We start from the raw sequence: 24,442 nt of genomic DNA, 5'->3' as shown, positions 1-24,442 counted from the left end.
GTAAGCCCAAATCAGCTGGAATAGGCCAGTCCCTAGTGTCTAACTGCAGTGTAGACATACCCTTAGGATAGCTGCATTCTGTCTGTCAGTATATTCTTCATAGAGAAAGAATGTCAGAATGGTAATGTCTGATATTTTTTGTTCCTGGAAAACTTGCAGACAGTGAAAGTACAAGGGAATGACATCTCCCACAAGCTGCAGATTTCAAAAGTGAGGAAAAAGGATGAAGGCTTGTATGAGTGCAGGGTGACAGATGCCAACTATGGAGACCTTCAGGAATACAAGGCCCAGGCATTTCTCAAAGTCAATGCTAACAGCCACTCTCGGCGAATGCAGGCCTTTGAAGCATCCCCAATGTGGTTGCAAGATATGAAACCTCGCAAGAACATCTCAGCAGCTGTTCCCAGTAGCGTCCATAACTCTTCCAATCAGCGAATGCGCTCCACCGCCAGCCCTGAAGCAGCAGCTAAAATCCCAAAACAGAGTCCACAATCAGGTATGATAAGCATTTTGAGCATTTCAATGTCTTGCTAACCAGCATGCAACATGAGGTTAACTCAAACTGGATCACTGTGATAGGGAAAGGTTGGTGCCCAATATATACATAAATATGCCAAGCATAAGTAATTGAAACTAAATATGATGGGAAACATTTTCAAAAATGTGTTAGAGGCTTAGGAGTCTATATCTCATTGGAAGTCAATGGAACGTAGGCTTCTAAAACCAGATCCTCAAAGATATTTAACACCCAACTTCCATTGAAATCAGTGGGAGTTAGGTGCCTACAGACATTTGAGGATTTGGTCCCTAGTGTTTATCTCATTTCTGAAAATGGGACTTAAACTCCCAAGTCACATAAATGCTGAAGAAAATGTTGCACTGCGTATGCTTTAGGAATGGTTGAACAGAGAATATGCATTTGCCATTAGTCAGTCATCAGAGTGAAGACACTAACATGGCAATGCCTCATTTTCTGTCACACAGAAATTAACCTCTGTTTTATTTGGAAGCTATGAATAACCTACACTGGCGTGAGTGTTTGCCATCTAATATACAATGGTGAATGCTACAATTATACATACAGTGTGACCCTCCTCTGTTACATGATAGTGACGGTGAGAGTGAGGGAATGAAGGAATAGAACACACAAATGATTAAAACAAGCTCTTTGGAAATGCAAAACGACCAAAAAAAAAAAAGTTGTGAAAATTCAGCTGTGCAAGTTAAAGCTTCTGATACTATCTCGCACGATCGTCTCTTAAACCAACTAGGGAAATATAGCCTAGACAAACCTACTATACATGGTTGTACTACTGGTTGGAAAAAACATACTTAGAGAGTAGCTATCAATGGTTCACAGTCAAGCTGGAAGGACATATCGAGTGAGGTCCTGCAGGGATCTGTTCTGGGTCTGGTTCTATTCAATATCCTCATAAATGATTTTGATAATGGCATAGAAAGTACACTTTGATAATGGCATAGAAAGTAAAGTTTGCAAATAATGCCAAGACTGGAGGGGTTGCAAGTGCTTTGGATGACAGAACTAGAATTCAAAATGACCTTGACAAACCAGAGAAATTGTCTGAAATTAATAGGATGAAATTCAATAAGGACAAATGCAATGTACGACTCTTAGGAAGGAATAATTAATTGCACAAACACAAAATGGGAAATGACTGCTTAGGATGGAGTACTGCAGAAAAGGATCTGGGGGTTATAGTGGATCACAAACTAAATTTGAGTCAACAATGTAATACAAAAAAAGAGAGAACATAATTCTGGGACATATTAGTGGGAGTGTTATAAGCAAGACACCAGAAGTAATTCTCCCTCTATACTCAGCACTGATAAAGCCTAAGATGGAGTACTGTGTCCAGTTCTGGGCACCACACTTTGGGAAAGATGTGGAAAAAATGGAGAAAGTCCAGGGAAGAGTAAGAAAAGTGATTAAAAGTGTAGAAAACATGACTTATGAAGAAAGATGAAAAAAGGGTTTGTTTAGTCTGGAAAAGAGAAGACTGAGAGGGGACATAACAGTTTTTAAGTATGTAAAAGATTGTTATAAATAGGAGGGTGATAAATTGTTCTTTTTTAACCACTGAGGACAGGACAAGAAGTAATGGGCTTAAATTGCAGCAAAGGGGATTTAGATTAGACATTAGGAAAACATTTCCTAGCTGTAGGAGTAGTTAACACTGGAACAAATTAGCTAGGGAGTTTGTGGAATCTCCATCATTGGAGGTTTGTAAGAACAAGTTAGACAAACACCTGGTAGGGATGGCTCTTAGTAATACTTACTCCTGCCTCTTTGAAAGGTACTGGACTAGATGAACTATTGAGGTCCCTTCCAGTCCTACATTCCTATGATTATCTGGGTTACATCTAATTTACTGAAAAAGAATGAAGTTGAGCAAGGTTCTTAAGCATGTGCCTAATTTTAACCATGTAAATAAAGCTGCTCAAATTTTTTCCAATTGAATGTTTTGCCATCAGAAAATGTCATTTCATTGGAACTGAAACTTCCTACGGAAATGTGTTGATTTCCAAAGAAATTCCCTTTTGGGAAATAAATTGGGAAAAATAAGTATTTTGATAAGTCAAAACATTCCACTGTGACATTTTTGGAACAGAATGTTTTGATTTTTAAATAAAATAAAGAAATTTCTTTTATTTTATATATATATATATATATATATATATAAAATAAAAACGTAAACATTGAAATGCAATGTTTCAATTTTATTGAAACAAAGTGTTTTGATTGACATGATTACATTTTTTTCTGTAAATTTCATGTCACAGGAATTTTAGAAATCCTTTGTTTTCATTCAGATTCAGAACAAAACTAATTTCAAAATCACAGAATTTCCTGCAAATCAGAACCTGAAATCCTCAAACAGCTCTATCTGTGAGTCAATGGGACTAGTTAGAAGTTTAAAGGTAGACACATATTTAAGCACCTTGGCCAGAGTGTGGATGCAGCAGGTAATCCATTAAACTATTCTGGTAGCATATCAGGTATAAAAAATTCACTAATTCAATAATTTATCCAACATTTTGCCCTGTAAGGGCTGTGTCCTGCCAGTGATCTGGAAGCAAACCTCTCATTGATTGTTACGGGCATTCCAAAATCAAAATAACATTCAGTCATAGCTCTCAGAGGGCAAGAAGTATGCTTATCTTCATGCTTCAACATTTTCTCAACATGATATTTATTGTAGACCAATTACAGACAGTTCTAATAATAAAGTATTATTAATTTAATCTTTTATATTCATGTGTGGTTTCTGATGGAGCAAAGTTTCATGCTCCATTCTCAAAGCCAAATTCCCCTACTGAGGAAAATTGACTTTCACCAGTACTGATTTTGACTCAATATAGTTTATGTTGATTTCTCCTAATCAACACTCAAGAGCCATACTGGAACTGACAGTGGAGTCTGCACCAATAGTTTAACTTTTGAGGATCAAGATCAATTTTCCTCATATTGAGAAGACTGGAGCCTTAATTTTTACTTTCAGTCTGATTTGGTGATATTTTAGACCCACTTTGAATTCACTTTACAGAGGTGTAAATGCCTACACAAGGTACCAGGCAGTGGAGAATTTGACCCTACAAGTCTAGTGATTCCAACTGAGGAAAAGGAGGCATTCAATTTCGGGACATCAGAATGGCAGAACAGAGATAATAGTCATAGGCAGGCACATTGTGGATGATCTTTCTTACTAATGCAATTAATCAACATGTGTCTGCCCTAATTTTCTTATGTGGTTCAAAAGAAAATTAAGCTCTTTTCCCATATCGCAATGTAGTGCTCAAACACAGAAAATGGCAAGAGACAGATATTTTCGTTTTTCGTTCAATTTTATGCAGTGAAGGAACCTATCCTAGAGAATGGAAACACTGTTACAAATTAAAATATATCTGCATAATTCAAATATTTGTGATTATATTTCATACAATGGGGTAGCCCGGGATACCTTTACTTTTGTTGAGTAGTACCTTGACATCAGTGGGACTGCTTGCAGAATAAAGTTTCACTCAGTGTGAGTAATGGTGTCAGAATTTAGTCCAATAATAGAGTAGGGGTTGTTTTACCTTATGACCAACAGTTAATTTTCTCACTGCATTGATAAGCACATTGCAAAGAAATCTGGTCTGTTGAACCTTTTCACTGCTCATGTTCACCCAACATTCTTTTAAGTGTCAGCTTTCAGTTGGCAATAGAGATCTAAAAAGTAGCACTAGAGAATAATTTCTCAACCCAAGGGCAGTCGTTACCATAAAAAAAAAGCATTTGCCAGCTATTACCATTTTAAAGTACCCGAGGTTACCATAATTTCCCCCTATACTCAGGGGAAAGAATATTTGTGGTAACTGTGAGGGGACTGTATAGCAGTGGTTGGTAAATGATAACGTTTTGATGGCTTATTCTGTATGTATGGTTTATGGGCTTTTATATATCTCTGTGGCTCTTGTATATCCGTTATTTATCTCACAGGATGTTGTGAATCTTAATTAGTAAAGTCCACACAGCACGATGAAATGTTTAAATAAAAATGCTATAGATACGTGCAAAGTATTATAATTATAAAAACAGATACAGAATAGACAGAGAGAGTGTGCACCAGAAAGAACAAAAACATGCATTAAAAAAATACACTGAAGTAGTATTAAGGTCTATTTTAAAATAAAAAAAACAAACAGGGAAGCAAAAGTCAGAGCTGTCATAGCTTGACCCTTTGATTTCATATGCTTGGGATGCTGCAAATGAAGTCTGCCATCAGGGCATAAGAGCAATCTGACTAATATGACAGCCTAATATGCATATATTCAGAAAAAATGTCATATGTAGGTGGAGTGATAGACATTTTCTCTGCATAATTCATAAGAGTGTATCATATTCCAAAGGTAAAATTACACATTTCATATATCACAAGGTCTTGTAACTATAGGTAATGGTGTAATTTTCTAGGGGCAAACTGTGAAATGAATTTGGTTCTATGCAAAGGGGAGCCAAATGAACTAGAGGTACTGGGCCAGATTTGTCATTTCATTGCTGTAAATCCAGAGTAACACCACAGACATCAGTAGAGTCAGTCTAGATTTACACCAGTATAGCTGACCCATTGAAAATGTGCACATCCCAGATATCACTCCAAAAATCTGGGACAACATTCCTAGGAAACCTGTGTGCTTCTCAGGATTCACTAACTCAAACACAGAACTAGCTACATCTTAGTAACCCTTCTGCCATCTTAGAAAGGAGATATGTGAAGAGCAACTCCTTTAATGGCTGGGGGTTCAGTATGTAACCTGGGAGGGAGCAAGCAGGGGAAGATGAGTCTTTGCATCTTGTAGCACCAACTGAATTCCTTGAATCAGGAAGACCCACAGCAAACTTCAGTACCAGGCAGGAGGACAAAGGGAGGAAATAATAACATTCTTGGAATCTGCTGATTCTGGTAAATGGATGTGTCCCTCCCACCATTTGGGTTTGTAGAGTCCGTAGTTCTGAATCTACCAGCTTTGCAAGACACACTTTTATGCCCAAATTGTAGTGTTATAGAATATTCACCAACATTTTTTTCTTTCTGTCTATATATTAGATCTCCATATATAGTCAGCCTACAAAAAGCCTGCAGCCTTCACTGAGGTCACTGTCAAAATTCCCACAGATGTCACTGGGAACAAGATCAGACCCTTTGAGGCTGATTTTTGGAAGTGTTGAGCATCCACAATGCCAGCTGAAGTCAACGTAGCCGTGGGTGCTCAGCACTGCAGAAAATCAGGATCATACATATTTGGTGTTAAATAAAGAGCACCATTGATTTTGTTTTCTTAAACCTTTTCTATATCTATTAATAATTCCATCAATAAGATAATGTGTAGGTAATAGGCTAGCTACTATCTATTACAATTAGATATTTTTACATAGCATCATCTTTAATTTTTTTTTTTTACTTAAAAGGACTTGCATATTCACCTTTTCCGAAAACAACAATTATTTTTAGTTAATCTCAAAGAACAGAATAAACAGTGAAATTATTAGTTGATACTCAGTAAATGTGGACCTCAATCTGCTAAGTGCTAAATGCCTTCAGCTCCCATTGTTCTCACTTGTGATGCAAGGAGCAATAATGATATGAGAAAACAAGAATGAGCAACAAAGGAGAATAAACACCTCTCTCAATTAAGGAGTGACATAACAGACTCCAAACACTTCTACACACTCTTTTCTATGAAATAAAGTGTGGTCCAGGGAATCATATTTTTCTATTTGAATGGTATACCTTGATCACCTTCAGCACTCATATAGATTGTGATGATCACAACACTTCTTCCATTCTTCTCTTATCCTGGCCTTCCTTCCCCATGTGCAGCCATGCCTTTTCATAATAAAATCTTCCCATCTCTTTGGAGGTTGGCCGAGTGGTTGTTTCAGTTCCTGTGGGTACCACTCAGCGACAGCTGCAGTCCATTGATTGTCAGTGAGTCTAGCTATATGCCCGGCCCATCACATTTTACTATACTTGCTTTAATTACTGTATACCATTCATTCTGATTAAAGCAAAGCAGAATGGTATACAGTAATTAAAAAATTGATAGAGTGTCTATAAATTGTATTATAAAGCTATGTCTAGGGTGAGACTATTTTTGTTCCAAATTCTACCTTAAAGTAAATTTTGATGATGAGATTTTTGTTAGGCTAGGATTTTCAAAAGAGAGGACAGGAGTTAAGTTGCTAACATCCTTAGGGTTCTTTGAAAAACCCAGTTTAATTTATTTTGTATATATGCCTATTGCAGGCTTTGGGCACCCTGGGGGCAATCCTAGTCCCACTGAGATCAATGACAAAACTCCCATTAACTTCAGTGAGGCCAGGAATTCATCTCCTGATGCCTATTAAAATACATACATATATTAAAACAGTAGCAACTGCCCCCAGCCTTCCATACAACCACCAGTCAGTAAGAAAATATTATAAAACAAAAATCTCACCACCCCTTACATTCCCAATAGAGATAACTGGTTTGATACCTGAGAAGAATGTACACAACAACAACTGCATTTCTATGTATTTGGTGATTTTCTAAATGTTCTAGTAATTGCAGGGCTCAGTCCTGACAGGTGGTGAGCTCTGTGACCTGATCCCATTAAGCACATAAGCACATGTTTAATTTTAAGCACCTGTGTAGTCCCACTGTAGTTAATGAGAGTATTCACATGCTTTAAAGTTGAGCACATGCTTAAGTACGTTGCCGGATGTGGGCCAAAGTGCTCAGCACCTTACAGGGTTGAGCCCTATAAGAGGATTACTTTTCTGAGGTAAGCATGGAAAGTAATATCAGTTGCATTGTTCTGTGGGCTCAGCACTGGATAGTTGCCTCCCCTAAACCCAGTTCAGTATGGTGGGGCCATAGTAGAGCTGAAAATGGAAATGTTCATTTTGAAATACCTTCCCATGCTCAGAAATTCATCTCACCCTTTCTGTGACAACAATAATATTTACCAACACACACCTATATTTAGATCTATCCTATATACATACATACCACATTTAGTGATCCATCTACCTAACTAGCTATATTGTCGTGAACGTTCTTAAGTGTATCACTTATTTTTTAGTCATTTAAAAAAATGCTTTAACCTCTATGGCTTACCTCGCCTCCAGAGCCAAAAATTATAAATTTCCTGGGGGAGCCTCCGAGGAATCTCTTTAGTAGAGGGAGCATAGAGCAAATAATTCAGTTCCATATGTCTGGTACAACTGCTAATTAACCACTGGGAAGAATACAAATAGGCCATGCAGTTTTGTTTGTCTGTTCATCCAAAGTACTTCTCATCGCTGCTCAATCTGGTGTCTTGTACCAGGACATTGGAAATTGCAGTGCATGTGATAGGACACCCTTAGAATAATGGATGGGGTTTCCTTTCTTAAGAAACCATTACCTGACAAATACACAGCAATGTGGAAGGCATTTTTGCCTGGTTTTGGATATGAAACAGGAAACTTCCTTTCTTTGATGGAAAACCCCACTCCCTTTACAAAGGTTACAATGTTAAAAAAAGGGCCAAATTCTCTGCTGGCTTAAATGGATAAAACACTACTGAAGTCAACAGAGCTGCATCTGCTTATACGAACAGAGAAGTAAGCCCCTGTAAATGTATTTTAATGTTACACAGGGGCATGGGGTGAGAGTGGAGAGTCCTGGCTTTTACCAGTTCATATCAGGTGGGGAGGCATAACAAGCTGGCTGGGAAATGAAAGACGAGACAGAAAGAAAAAAGAACATAGCTATTTGGAATTATGTCAGAGTTTATTTTTTTTCCCCTAGATGGAATCTTTCCTAGGCAATTCACTCTGAAAGCTTAGCCCTGGTCTGGTCTAAAACACTGCACACTTAGTAATTAGTCAGTCGCTGAGATTTTTCATTGGACTAAATCATTCATAAGGCACAGCAATGCTAACATCAGATACCCTTCTCTGGGTGTGAGTAGTAGCTATAATAAAAATTATTAATCCTGGTCGGTTGTTTAGAAAGTTGGATGTCATTTGAAGAAGATACGATGATCTCTCTCCGCACCATGCACAGAGTGTTGGGGTTTTTCCCCTTTTCATTTGACCATTTCATTCACAAAGTGGCTCTGACACACTTTGTTATTGCAATTTGCAACAGAGAGAGAGAGAGAGAGAGAGAGAGAGAGATCATTGAAGTTTGACCCCTACCTACCGGCAAATGCTGCTTGTCTGGAACAAAGCTGTCTAACATAAGTTAAAACATAAAATTGAAAGATAATGGCCGCAGCCTGTATTGTAGATACTACTCATACAGAATATACATGCTCTGCAACAGTGACTAAAACAGTTAGAAAACCATTTTGTTGCTGTTGTTTCTTCTGCTGCTACTGTTGCTATTACGTCGACTACTAATGTTGCTTCCATGCACAGTGTCCCTGGAGAAACTGTCCAGCAAACTAATGCCTGCAGAAGAGCAGTGCCCATTGACACAATGAAAAACAAAATACACTGCTGAACACCACAATAGATCTGCTGTATTCCCCCTCCTCCAATTCCTCCTGTGCCACTGAACAAAATGTTAAAATGATAAGATTTGTTGGAGTGGGGGCAAAAATTAAGAACTGAGGAAAAAGCAGTAGGTTGTCACTAAATCATTAAGGGTCTGATTCTCAGCTGATGTAGGCCCATTGGCTTCAATGGAGCAATTTTGATTTATATCAGGCCTTAAATATTATAGTACTGTACCTGCCTGAATTTCCATCTGCTGAAATAACAACTCACACATTTATTTATTTCTTGAAACATATACAAAAATATCTGTGGGTGACCATGCTATGCGCTAGGTGTCTACCAATAGAATACTGGCAAAGGACAGCCCATGGTTCTAACCACCCCAACCTCCATCACCCTGGTGGGGGGGGGGGCGTGAAAATTATATTTAAAGGGAATGGTAGAGAAGCTCAGTGATTTAGAATCCGTGGGAGGATGGAATTAAAACATTGAGAGAAACTCTCTAGGCCTGATTCTCCCATCACTCCATTTTGACACCAATATGACCTAATGGATTTTCATGGAGTTACTTCCAATTTACACCAGTGCAAATGAGGGGACAATCAGGCCAGCCAAAAAGATGAGGCTGAACATTGCCAGCTGGGGGCAAAAGGTGACCTGTGGCTTGTCTACCGAGCACAGAGCTATTTCTCTATAATGAGCAATAATTCTTCAGTGTCTGTGACACACACAAGCTTATTTTTGCAGATGTTCTTTTTATGGAAGTGCTTCTGAATGCTTGTGAGATAGTATTAGGGCCAATCCTAGTTAGGATTTTTTTTTTTTTTTTGAGGAATGGAAGAGTGGTATGTAGAAGAAGGAGACTGGTGCAATTAAGTTTTGAAATGTGACTCACATTTTTGTGGATAATTTGAAGGTCTATTAACCAGCCAGAAGCTGTATTGTTATTTTGGTTTGGGCTTAAGGTATAAGAAGGTGTGACAACCATGCTTAGTTAAGGTAAAGTTTGGGAAGCTGATCAGCCGTACAGCTCTCAACAAATAAAAACATCAGTTCAAACAAATTCTAGGTCATTGGTAAGCAAGCAGCATTAAAGCACTGGTTTATTCCTTTTTCTATCATGTTTTTTAAAAAAATGTCTAAGATATTTTAAGACCACTGTTTCCAGTGTGGAAGCAAAGAAGAACACTATTCAGCGCACAAGGAATCAAATAAGAATATTCACAGAACATGCTGCCCATGTTTCCCAAATATTAGGACCAAATATTAATCCTACCAATTTACTGTTAGGATTTTAGCTGGACTACCAGAGCCTGCAACCTGCCTTGCCTATTCTTACCAACACTGGATCTTGGGCTGTTCCAGAATCCAGTTTGAGTAACCAGCAGCGACATTTCAGAGGCCACTACACAAAGGCCCCTTATATCTCAACCCTTTCCCTGAGAAATATTTACTCATGCAAGTAGACTGTTGAAATCAATGGGAATAGTTATATGAGTGAAGGATATTCAGTGTGAGGAAAACATTACACAATCAGACCCTAATTTAGGGAAGGGAAGTCAAATATGGGTCATAAAAGGCTGAAGTACAAACATATCTACTCATGACTGAGAACTACTGATATACACAACCTCATACTCTGGTTAGTCTGAAGTGGGTCAAGTGTAAAATCCACACAAAAATAGAAGGATAAAATAAAGAGTGACAACAAACTAAATATATAGCTTGGACCATCCATGTTGAAGTAAAATGGTGACTAGTAGATTATACAAGAATTGAATAGATCCTTTGCTCAAAACTTGGAATGAGCTCAACCCAGTACCTTTTCTGAGCTCTGAAAACTTCGAGTTTCTCTTTTTTTTAAATGCATCAATACTTAGGTCTTGTCTACACAAACATTTAGTTTATGGCAAGCTGGGGTGTGAATCTACCCCGTACTAGCCTGCTGTACACTTATGGTCTGTGTGGAGCTTGCTGCCACACATTAAAAGTTCTTTAGTGCACTTTTATCTATTCCCTTTCAAATTAAGGCAGGTCAGACCATACTAAGGAACTGTTAGTACATGGCAGAAGGGTCCACACGGCCAATTAGTGTGCAGCAGGCTTGTGAGGGGTAGATTCACACCCCAGCTTGCAGCAAACTAAATGTTCATGTAGACAAGCTCTTAGCCTCACAATAGTTCCTAAGACAGCTAAAGCCTATAAATATCCGGGAGAGAAAAATATTCTTGTGGTTAGAGTACAGGGCTTGAGAACAGGACACTTCGTCTCCAATACTGACTTGACCATTAATCCTTGCTCTTCCACAAACTCAGGCACATCACTGGTAATCTATCTGTGTCTCAGTGTACCAATTTGTACAGTGGGGACACTACTACTTACCTTTCTCACAGGATTGTTAGGGGTCTTTGATGTTTTTATATTTGATTTGAGATTCTCAAATGGAAGGCACTATAGAAATGCAAAGTAGTAGTATTCTCATGGGGAAAAAATCTGTCCTTGCAAGATTTCTGGCCTCATTTCCAGACCAAAAAAAGCTTAGATAAGCTTCTCATAAGTATCTGAACAGAGTGCTGAACCTAGTGAGTTCACATCATTAGCAGCAACACACATGAATGCCACATATCATGGGGTAAATGTACTTTCATTATATCATTTCGTGTCAAGATCTCCTGATCATGCTAATGGCAAAAACCTTGCCTAGTGATATATAGTTTAGTAATATAGTATAAAACAATATACATTTTAAAATGAAACAGGGCAAACAGTGATTTTGGGGTTCAAAACTGAATGGATACAGTGAATTATAAAATAATATATGTTAGACATGGAACAGCCAATTAGAGTGTCCAGCCCATCTTCCTGCAAATACCTGATTGCACCCAGCATATTTTCTGGGGTTTTGTCCAGTCTAGTCTGACAAGTCCCAAGTGATGAAGCTTCTTCCACTTACAAGATTATTCCACAGCCAGAGCCTGTGGGATGACACAGTCAAACTGATCTGCAAGAAAGATTGTTTGAACAGCAGTATTTTGTATGGACTGGAAGCAGGGACTGGAAGGGGGCAGGGAGAAGTTTGTGACTGGAAGCCCAGTTAGGAGGATACTGCAATAGTCAAGAAGGGAAATAATGAATGATGAACAAGAGCTTTGCTTGAAGAGATAGAAAGAAAAGGATGCATCTATAGGATGTTGTGGAGGAGGAAGCAGCATGATTGGATGTGGCCCGCATGCATGGGCTAAGGGCAAGGGAGAACCCCAAAATAATACCAAGGCTGCAATCCTTCCAAGCCTTTTGTCAATTTTGTTGGTCCTCTCTAATTTCCTTTTAATGTTCACAGAACTGAAAGTAATATTCCATGTGCGGTCTTGGCAGTGACACATTGAGGTTGACTAACTTTATGTCTTGTATATATAACTCAACATTGCACTAGTCTTATTTGCAATGAGAGCAGATTATCCATGGCTGCCTTATTTTCTAGCCACAATCAGTCCTAGCTCCCTTTCATCATTACCCCTTACATAAGTTTCTCCTTGCCAGTTTTGGACTGGTTCATTGAAAACATTGGGATTTTTCACTTTTTGGCCTGATTCAGGATGGAAAAAAATTTTATATCTCAAAAATTTTTACTGTACAGAAAAACATAGGGAGGGTTGAGATTTCCACAGTTGAACAAGGATAATGATGGATAGAATGAGGACAGAGAAGGAATTTATTCATTTCAGGACTGCGTGAAATAATACACAATCAAAGCTGAAATTAAATGAACCTTCTTAGTTTGAACAGACTTTACAAACACAAAACTCATACAATCTTTCAATACACCTGGTTTAAGATTCATAAATAGTTTGAATGAATTTAGGGCAAATATTAAATTATCCTAGATTGATTTTACATGGAAATCATTTTGACTGGATTTGGCTTTTAGACTTTGGTTATATGAAACTCAAATCTCGAAGAAAAATTGAAAGGCGTGAAGGAGGATCCAAGTCAGAAAACTGTGAACTGAAGAAAATGCCAGCACAAATTTTTGCAATGCAAAACAGCCAAATTTTCACACAGTTCTATTTAAGATTTAGATCAGTGTTTCCCAAACTTGGGATGCCACTTGTGTAGGGAAGCCTCTGGCGGGCCGGGCTGGTTTGTTTATCTGCCGCGTCCACAGGTCCGGCTGATCGCGGCTCCCAGTGGCTGTGGTTCGCTGCTCCAGGCCAATGGGGGCTGCTGGAAGCGGCGGCCAGTACATCCCTCGGCCCACGCAACTTCCAGCAGCTCCCATTGGCCTGGAGCAGCCGCGATCGGCTGGACCTGCGGACATGGCAGGTAAACAAACCGGTCCGGCCCACCAGAGGCTTTCCCTACACAAGCGGCATCCCAAGTTTGGGAAACACGGATTTAGATGATCAGAAGAATACAAGACATTCAGTGTAGTTAAAAAACCTTTATAAATGTATATACACATGTGGTATTGAAAGCCACGTGATCTGTATTGAGACCACATGATGAACTGAAAAGTTTGTGCTTAATTGTACTAGTCCTGATCTCTGAGCACCAAACCTGCACTTTGCTCATTAATTTGAGACTTAGTCTGACATTCCAAATCCTGAAGGCCACATTCTTAACCAGCCTGCATTCAGTGGGACTGTCTGTGGAGTAGGATACTATTCATTGTGAGTAAAGTACTAAGAGGATCTGACCATTAGAATTGAGTATATCTACAAGGTAATAAGAGCTGGGTGGATGAAAGGCACTCAGATACCCAAGCATTCTGCAGCGGCTAGCTGTTCCTAAGGGTGTGCCTAACTAAATTTGTTGAAGTTCCATGCTCCTAGAAGCAGACTGTCTTACACCTCAGCTAGGTAAGCAGTTTCGGAACTTTGAGCAAATATATCTGCAACTAGGAGGAGCTAAAACCGTTGCAAATTTTACATAAATGGTATTTTCAACCTTAAGGGAAAACAAAAACAATTGATAAGAAACAGATTTTGTTAAAATTTGATTTTGTCTGTAAAATTTTGTCTGGTCAATAACCAAATGGAAGCTGGAGACGCTACTCGTTATCAGGACTGTCAGCCTAGCATGAGTCACATGACCAATTGACCTTTTTGACCAATTGTATTCTGCAGTTATACTTTTGAAATCATCCCTTCTGCTGAAAAGTAACATTTAAAATGTTAACAGTCTAACAAAAATGGTAATTACAGAATAAAGTTAACATTCACTAGTATATATGTACACATTTAGGTTTTATCTGTCCGTGTTAGTTTTAAAGATGGGTTTACTATTTTCAACACTAAGGCCAAAATTTGTTAATTTTTATTTTTCATAAGTGTGTGGAACACTGTTCAACACCCTGCCACCATACCGGCATTTAAATAAAACCACATATTTGTATCAAAGGGCTTCTCAAAGATTTCATAGTGTGTGCCACATTTTAAGAGTTTCCCATGGAACCCTCTCCTCCCATTCACGCTCATGTCTGTGTGGCAAATAGAATATTTGGCTACATGGAAAAGTAATGTTAGGAAAATATTTAATGTATGTTTCACTTCTTTCAATGCACTTTAGCAGCTGGAACAAAAAGAAGACCTAGCACAACCAGCCAGCTCTCCTCTCACTACCAGCAAGTGCTCTGCACCAGTGGTTCAAGGACCACAGTTCGAGAATCTCTGGTATAAATATTAAGTAGCATTTCTTTAGTAATATAGCAATAGTGCACACATATGCCCTTTCTTTCTGCAGACCACTATCCTGGATCCTGACAATCATACTCAAGCTTTGCACAGCACTTGTGTTGTGCAATAAAACCTCTTTTAGCTGTTAATTGTTAATTATAGAAAAAAAAACTTGTAGAAATGGCAGGCATATGAGTGATAAACTTTGGAAATCCACAGCCAGATAAACAGTTTGTAACTCGCATTGCTGTGCTCACATTTCCAGTGGTGCGCCTCATGCTCTGGCCAGACACGTACACTAGAAGTCCATCTGAACCAAAGCCCTGGATCTGAACATCCTGAACTTTGGGAACATTTGGATCTTGATCCAGATATGAAGTTTGCATCTGGCTTTAGTCTATATGAAGTATTGAACCAAAAGGCCAGATTAACCTGCCTCTGACCTTTTGGGAAATCGAGATCTGGATTTGAAATTTGCACCACATCAGTTTCTGTTACATAGTGCTTTATCATATCATAAAAAGAAGAAATTGAGAGGAATAAAAAATAGCTTCCATCAGTGACTTCAAAAGAAACAGGATAGAAACTTTAACAGTTGCTTTTTGTTTTATTGCTTTGATGTGTTCTGTACTTTGTATATGCTTCCTACTACCCCCAAATAGGGAAGAAAACTGTTTGAGCCAATATGAGAATGAAGAAACTTATTCAGTGCTTCAGTGAAAAATCTGACTACATTTAGACTCCTACTGTATTTCAAAGGGATCTTTGAAAAGATAAAAGTGCATTTAATCTTCACCACCATTCATACTCATTCGTATTCATTGTAGCTTAGAAATCAATTTTATTTGATAGGAAATATTACTAGAAATGTGGCTGTCATGATTGGATGAGCATTTTGAAAAGAAATAAAACTACTTAGAACAAGTAAGACTCAAATATTGCATTGGGATGCTACAGGGTCAAACCCTGAGATGGCTTAAGGATTCTGATGCAGGCCCATGATGACCATGTTATATAACTAAAGTAATCTCAGATATTCCTAACAGCCTCTTTTAATTAAGAAATTTGAAATATTTTAATGTTGGGAGTGTTCCCAATAAGCTCACTTAAGCTTTAACGTGCACATGCTGTATAAAACCTGATCTAAAATCTTTGAAAAAACAAACAAAACCACCCCACCACAGGCAGAAGAACCTACAATTTGTGTGCTGGAAATGATATAATCTGGAGGATACATTTATGCAATGGTTGAGAGAAAAGGATGCCATCTTGATTATGCAGTGCCTCATCAGTTCTGGGTTCTACAAAAATGGTGGCTGAAAAGAAAAGATTGGTCGCAAATATTACAGTTTTGCCTTTTCAAAAATTGAAACACTTAGGTCAGTTTCATTTTGTATGGTAGTAGTTTCCTTCAACATCATGTTATGGTTTTCAAACTGTCAAGTTATGTCATCATTAAATAATTGTTCAAAATAGGCCCTTTTAAAAAATATCCACATAGGATTTGTGAACATTTGTCCTTAAACTGTGTGGTAGATTTCATGCAGAGAAGGTGTGATTCTATGACTTTTTAAAGATCAGTTCAAATAGGATTATATGGATGAGGCAAAGATCACAAAATGATAGTAAAAATGCTTGCAAATATAAAAATAACATGAGCTAATCTGACTGTAGAAAAAGTCCTCCTTTAACTAAGGAAAAGAGGAAAATCTCATGAAAATAGGATGAACCATAAGCTTGATTTAAAATAATGTAAAGCATATAAAGAAAGGCTAAATAACATGATAAAAAGAAATGATGTACACAAGATAATACAAGCAACAAATAAAACTGAGTTGCAGTGGCTTTTGAGTCCAATTTGTAAACAGTTGTGGATTTGAGCAATTATCCATAGGGTAATCCACTGCAGTCCTGTGAGCAAATTTACTCATGTGCAGAATCAGGTCCTTAATACCATATAATATTATATTCTACTGTATATGAGACATTCAAATGGCAATAAAGAAATTAGGCTACCATTTCTTAAGCAAAGTTAGAAGTCATGGGATAAGAGGGAAGGTTCTCTCATAGATTAGTAACTGGTTAAAAGATAGGAAACAAAGAAGTAGGAATAAATGGTCAGTTTTCAGAATGGAGAGAGAGAAATAATGGTGTCCCTCAGGGGTCTGTACTGGGCCCAGTCCTATTCAACATATTCACAAATGATCTGGAAAAAGGGGTAAACAGTGAGGTGGCAAAATTTGCAGATGATACAAAACCACTCAAGATAGTTAAGTCCCAGGCAGACTGCAAAAAGCTACAAAAGGATCTCTCAAAACGGAGTGACTGGGCAATAAAATGGCAGATGAAATTCAATGTTGATAAATGCAAAGTAATGCACATTGAAAAGCATAATCCCCCATATATAAAACGATGGGGTCTAAATTAGCTGCAGATGTGGTCGCCCCATCTCAAAAAAATATATATATTGGACTTAGAAAAGGTTCAGAAGAGGGCAACAAAAATTATTATAGGTATGAAACGGCTGCAGTATGAGGAGGTACTAATAAAACTTGGACTTTTCAGCTTGGAATAGAGACAACTAAGGGGGGGGGATATGGTAGAGATCTATAAAAGCATGATTGGTGTGGAGAAAGTAAATAGGAAGTGTTATTTACTCCTTCTCATAACACAAGAACATGGGGGCACCATATGAAATTAATAGGTAGCAGGTTTATAACAAACAAAAAAGTATTTTTTCACACAACGCACAGTCAACCTGTGGAACTCCTTTCCAGAGGATGTTGTGAAGGCCAAAACTATAACAGGGTTCAAAAAAGAACTAGATAAATTCATGGAGGATAGGTCCATCAATGGCTATTAACCAGGATGGGGTGGAATGGTGTTCCTAGTCTCTGTTTGCCAGAAGCTGGGAATGGGCGACAGAATGGATCACTTGATGAATATCTGTTCTGTTCATTCCCTCTGGGGCACCTGGCATTGGCCACTGTCACAAGCCAGGATACTGGACTAGATGGACCTTTGGTCTGACCCAGTATGGCCGTTCTTATGTTCTCAACTCCCTTTGACTTTCAATGGGAGTTGGGCACACAGCTTCCTTAGCCCCTTTTGGAAATCCCATGTATAAACTGCAGTGGGTATCATTACAAAGTCCTCATTTGTTCTATCCCTATATGGGTACTTGCAATACCTCAGTTAGTTCAGATAGCCTTGTGTGTTTACAGTGGGTAAAAATCCTTGTAATGGCAACTTCTGTATATAAAAGTTACAGTTCGGCCAGTTACTCATATTAATTCCATGTACTATGAGCCACTCTTTTATTTGCAAAAGGAGGCAGTATATTGGGACCTGGAATTTAATTTGATCTCCATTCTAACGGAAAGGAAAGCAAATATTTTTGGCTTTATCTAAAACTATATTCTCTAGGCAAAAGAGGACAGATATTTAACTGGACAGACATCTGTAAGCTGAAGGGGCAAAAAACCCACTTGTCCTAGCATCTTTGATATCATTAACTTCCTTTGTATTTTAATAATACATATTATAGCTTTATGAAGTCACATGTGCACTTTTTTTGTTGTAAGGAAATTCAGGGTCACACTTGATATTGAAGTTCTATATGTAAATAGGTTATAAAGGCTTAGTAGATGTTTTCCTCAATGTTAAATCAGTTATTGGAGTTCAAAACCACAACATGTTGCTTATAAGCATTGACAGTGCTATCTACAGAGGACCTGACCGACATCTATAAACACATGCTGATCGTATTTGTAACATCTAATCAATCATTTAATAACCCTTTATAAACAGAACTTTAAAGAAGAGTATGGCCACATTCAGTTTACAACTTTCCCCTAAAGTAATGTAAGTCCTTTTGCAATTTCTGAAAACACTTATTTATGATGTACAGCAGTGGTCTCACACTTTAAGACCCAGCATGTCACACATCGAGAACTCAAAAATACTTGCTATGCCACCTTTTCAATTTTAATTAGCATAGTTCTAAGGGATCTTACATTAAATCTAGTGTCACAGTTTAACCATCATTCTCTTAGGTTTCTGAAGAGAAAAAATAATTGGAAGATCTGATTACTCAAAAATAAATATACTTCAAAGAGTTTAGCATACATTTCTTCCCTTACACTGCACTGCCATTCCGCCAGGTTCCTTAGCATTGCTTTTATTTTGCAAGCAAATATTTTGCAGCCAACAATAGACTGTTTTGTTAGTAAGTAAATACCATCATTACTGAGCAACTTTAGAAATTATTTTGTAAGGAATGCTTTGAGGTGGAACATGTTTAGATTTGTTTTTCTCTGTATATCGTAATTGGATTACATTGTTTAAAAAGACATACAAAAAAAAAAAAAAAAGAACCTCCCTGGGACTGAAATACTTTGTATGTGTTGTTATTTGCAGTGCATGCCAAGACATTCATGGGCACCAGAGCCAAGCTGGCGAGCTAATTAAATATATAAAATGTATGTGTTTAAACAGCCTTATAAGGAGCATTGGAAATCTGCAAGATGAGCGAATATCTTATAACTTCTTCCGCAGGTGCGAGGATAGCTACAAGCCATGGACTTTCTGTCCTGCTTCTTGTTTGTGGCTTTGTGAAGGGTGCTTTGCTTTAATCTAAAAGTGCTGACTTTTTCCAATATCACTTTCTCTTCTTAAAGCAAAGAGCAAATCGCCTGTAAAATCCACGGAGCGGACAGCAAAGTTGACCCTAACCTCCAACCACCACTCTGCACCCAATGTACTCTAATTCTCTACACATGGAGCACCTTCAGGAAGTACAAAAAAACAAAACAAACAAATATATATATTGTTTAAACATATAAATATATATATGAAGAGGATACCACATTTTCTTGATCTATATTATTTTCTTTGCTGTATCACTGATCAGTTATTTGAAGAGAACGGGTATGATGTAACAGGACATTTTGTAACAGCAAGACCTAGTTTCCTTTTCTTTCAGCAAGTAGAAGCATCATATCCTTGACTGCTCAGGGGTTGGCTTGCAAGTCATCAGTATTATACAAATTCGCTATGGATGATATTTGGTTTCCTTCTTTGAAAGAACTGTGGCAGCCATGAGGCAAAGAGTGGCCAAAAATAAATAAATAAAAAAAAATAAACCAACAAAAAATCCAAGAAAACAAAATGACTCAGCATCACCTCTGACAAAAAACACCTCAGAAACTTTGATGAAAAGCCTATTTTTTTTTGTGGGGGTCGGGAGTGCAAAACAAAAATACAAACATTGCAAAGCAACTCACAGGACTAGAGGACGTTGTTTCTGAAGACAAGCAAGAAGCACTATTGAGGGTTTTTTTTTATTTATTTATTTATTTTACTTTTTTGAATTTTTTCCTCTCCTTTTTTTCCTACCCCCTTCCTTTTCCTCTCTTTTCTCTTGGTTTGTTTCTTGTTCAATGGTGGCAGTTGCTGACTTAGGCCAACCCCTATTGACTGTGTGGTGGTAATATAAATACATTTTTTTGTGTGTGTGTGTTCTATATTTCAATGTGTTTTCTCTAATTTTGCAACTCCTGTATATGCAAAACTAACTTCAATTCTGTAAATTGCTTACAGTATGTGTGATATAACTTCACAGTAGACATACCATGGTCCTCATGCAAGACAGTTTTTAATATTATCTATATGTCGTGCCACCAACAGATATTTTTGTTTCCTTTTTTGATGAAGCATTATTTTTTAATTTGTAATTCAGTACTGTGTGGATTTTGTAATACATGCATTCACTTCCACTGGTTTGACCCCTTGCAGATGGCAATGCAGCCCTCTGTTTACTCTGTAAAATGCACATTAAAATTTGTTATGGTCTCTGAACAATGAATTATTTTACTTGTGTGCATGCGATGGTGGAGTCTGGTGACTCAAACCCCTTTTAATTTATAATGTTTATTGAGGATGAAATGATTTTATCCTCAGAGAATGTAAAATGTAAGTCTGCAGGCAAATACTGCATGCAAGCAAGGTCAAGAGAAAAAAAAAATCAGAATGTACTCCTGGAAGATTTTCTTTTAATGATGTGTTTTAGTCAAGTGAAATTTTTACAATGATTCACTCAATTCACCCAAGAACTCTTCCTGCTATGGCTAAAAAGTTATCTTTTTCCATCCTTTCTGTAGGTGGCTAGCCATTGTTCTTTCATACTCTTCATTATATTACTTTATGCCTATGAAGTGAAAATGAAAATGTTGCTTTGGCTGGAAGTAATTTACATAACATGAATTATATTAATTAATGAAGGAAGGGAAAACTACAAATATTTGTTGATTAAATCAGCTAGCTTTTAATGTCCTTCCCTCTTTTCACCCCGATTGAATAATCCAAAACCTTCCTGCTGTTTCATATACTAACACAGACAAACATGTTACAATACTTTACATGGTTCAGTGTACTATTTACTAGAGGACTCTGTAACTATGTCTGGTCAGCTATAAAAGACTGACCCCTCAACATATTTTTCCCCTTATAGACAAGAAAAATTAGCTTAGCTACATTTAACATCCTACAAGTATAAGGCCTTTATATTAAATTTTAAAAGACCCACAAAGACCCTATCCTTTCCCCCTAATGCCAATAGCAAAACTCTCATTAATTTCAAATGGGAGTAAGCTCAGACCATATATCTCCAGGATAAAAGAACTATGCACTAATGCTTTGTGTCTTAACATATTCATAAATGATCTGGAAAATGGGGTAAGCAGTGAGGTGGCAAAATTTGCAGATGATACAGAACTACTCAAGATAGTAAATCCCAGGCAGGCTGTGAAGTTACAGAAGGATCTCTCAAAAGTGGGTGACTGGGCAACAAAATGGCAGATGAAATTAATGTTGATAAATGCAAAGCAATGCACGTTGGAAAGCATAATCCCAACTATACATATAAAATGATGGAGTCTAAATTAGCTGTTACCATTCAAGAAAGAGACCTTGGAGTCATTGTGGATAGTTCTCTTTTAACACCCACTCAATGTGCAGCAGCAGTCAAAAAAGCGAACAGAATGTTGGGAATCATTAAGAAAGGGATAGATAATAAGACAGAAAATAGCATATTACCTCTATATAAATCCAAATTTTTAATACTGCATGCAGATGTGGTCATCCCATCTCAAAAAAGATATATTGGACTCAGAAAAGGTACATAAAAGGGCAACAAAAATTATTAGGGGTATGGAACATCTGCTGTATGAGGAAAGACTAATAAGACTGGGACTTTTCAGCTTTGAAAAGAGACGACTAAGGGGGGATATGATGAAGGTCTATAAAATTATGATTGTGTGAAGAAAGTAAATAAGGAAGTGTTATTTACTCCTTCTCATGACACAAGAACTAGGGGCCACCAAATGAAATTAATAGGGAGCAGATTTAAAACAAACAAAAGGAACTATTTTTTCACACAACACACAGTCAACCTGTGGAACTGCTTGCCAGAGGATATTGTGAAGGCCAAGACTATAAAAGGGTTCAAAAAAGAACTAGATAAATTCATGGAGGATAGGTCCATCAATGGCTGTTAACTAGGATGGGGTGGAATGGTGTTCCTAGTCTCTGTTTTCCAGAAGCTAGGAATGGGCGACCGGGGATGGATCACTGTTCTGTTCATTCCCTCTGGGGCACCTGGCATTGGCCGCTGTCAGAAAATAGGATACTGGGCTAGATGGACCTTTGGTCTGATCCAATTTGGCCGGTCTTATGTTCTTATGTCTGGATAATATAACGGTGCAATCTTCTTTGGGCTGTTCACAAAGGCATTTCTAGTGACTTAATTTGGAAGATTCACAAGAGTAAATCAAGCACAATTTGGAGCATAATTTATGTTTGAAAAAATATTCAGTGCATTCCTTATATATCCTAACATTAGGCTCTTTGACTGCTAGCAATTGAACTAGCAACATAATAGTGTGGTCTTTTTTCAGAGCAGTTGCAGTGAATTTAGAACCCAAAATATACAATTAGTAGTTCAATTCATTCCTTCTAACATACATTACTTTTCCTTTTTCAACAGTGAATTTCACCTGTTACTGTACTAGCTAGATGTATTAGGCCCTTCTGAATTTCCTTCCAGTCTTCTCTAGTCTTGACTAGTGCTAGCTAGAGAACAAGAACTAAGGGAGTTTGTTTTGTTTTGTTTTAAAAGAGGTTTAGAAATTTGTTTTTTTGTTCTGCATTGGAATGACACTGAAACCCTTCAAGGATTGAGCGAGAGGGAGCGCCAAATGGCATGGGCACTAATCTAGGCTGTGACAGACTTCAGTTCAAGTTCTCACTTTGCCTGATTCGCTGGGCTATTGGTTCCTCTGGGGTCAGTTGTTCTTTGCTTTTCATCAGAAATTCCATCTGGAACCTAAAAAGTGTCAGCAAACCAATGCACTTCCACAAAGTTTCAGTTTTGACCAATCAACATTTTCCAACATCAACAACAAAAATTCACACACACACACACAAGTCCTGACCAGCTTGAGTCTTGACTAATCTAAATAACTTTGTGTCATCTACACATTTTGCTTCCTCATAATTTATTTCCTTTTTGCTTTCCCTGATAAATATATTTAACACCACAGACCTTAGCACAGACCCATGGGGCTCACCACAGTTAACTTTTTGCTGTGTGAAAATTGACTAGGTGTTACTGTTTGTTTTCCATTTGATAGACAAAAGTTAAAGCCACTCAAAAAAATTCAATACCCAGGTATTTAAATGCTTGATTGGAAGGTTTATAATATTCATTTGAATATATAGTACTGCTTCCAGAGTATATTATAAAAGAAAAAAAAAACATTACAAGCTATTTTAATTATCCTTACTTGGTAATCATAGAGTCAAATCTCTCCTTTCAGTCTATCAGCAACTCAGCAACCAGAAGTCCCATTGATTTCAACAGGAGTGTTTTTGGTGTTCAAGTAGACTCAGGGTCAGGCACTGTGAATATCATGCAGTAGGCATACATCATAATATCCAGCTTAGCTTGCTGTGCCCTAACTCTTGTTTTTCTTGTAATGTATCCACCCAATGAAATACTTGCTATAACTGATTAGTTGGTGTTGGTCCTGCTTTGAGTGGGGGATTGGACCAGATGACCTCCTGAGGTCTCTTCCATCCCGATCTTCTATGATTCTATGAATCTATGTGATGGAGATTAATTTGCTAATGATATTTTTGTACCATTATGCAAAGTAATAATACTTCTACCCTCCAATTTTCCACTTCATCAGCAATTAAATATACCAAAACAGTATCTTCCAAAACCAGAAACACATCGCAAACTGTGTGCAAACGAGGACAAACTGCCTGAAAAATAGAAAGAGCTCGATGTATAAACACATGGAATGAAAGAAAAGGAGAAAAGGAGAGAAGGGCAAGAGGCACAGCTACAAAATAAAAAGTGGGAGGTAAAACTGAAATTAAAAATGGGGAGGGGGAATCTCCAGATATATGGTATTCCAGGAAGTGGGTCCATTTGTGGCATATGCTGTGGTAACCATTATCCAATTCAAGTTCATATAAGACTTCATCCTGCTAGGAACTGAGCACTTCCTGCAAGGTCCTCTTCCTCAGTGCCCTCAAATCCTATTGGCTGCATTAGTAGCTGAGAACACTCCACATCCCATAAAATGCTTCGCATTTTACAAGATGAGGCCCATAAAGAATTGCTTTCCTGGGGAAAAGTAAAACGTGCACTACTTTGTAAGGTGCA

At 37.7% G+C, this 24,442-nt stretch overlaps 1 protein-coding gene across 3 annotated transcripts in view; it reads left to right on the top strand.

Moving 5' to 3' along the window:
• VSTM2A (V-set and transmembrane domain containing 2A) overlaps positions 1–20,567 on the top strand; it is a 31,100-nt gene extending 10,533 nt beyond the window's left edge. The window contains exons 4-5 of one of the 3 annotated variants that reach the window (XM_054018536.1): positions 160–496; positions 19,389–20,567. In XM_054018536.1, coding sequence (XP_053874511.1) covers positions 160–496; positions 19,389–19,477 — 426 coding nt within the window. In that variant the 3' untranslated portion in view covers positions 19,478–20,567. The other 2 variants (XM_054018537.1, XM_054018538.1) reach the window with 2 other exon arrangements.
• The last annotated feature ends 3,875 nt before the right edge of the window (positions 20,568–24,442 follow it).

The sequence above is a fragment of the Malaclemys terrapin genome, chromosome 2, assembly GCF_027887155.1.
Source record: "Malaclemys terrapin pileata isolate rMalTer1 chromosome 2, rMalTer1.hap1, whole genome shotgun sequence".
NCBI classification, from domain to species: domain Eukaryota; kingdom Metazoa; phylum Chordata; order Testudines; family Emydidae; genus Malaclemys; species Malaclemys terrapin.
This window is presented reverse-complemented; position numbering and strand designations above follow the sequence as displayed.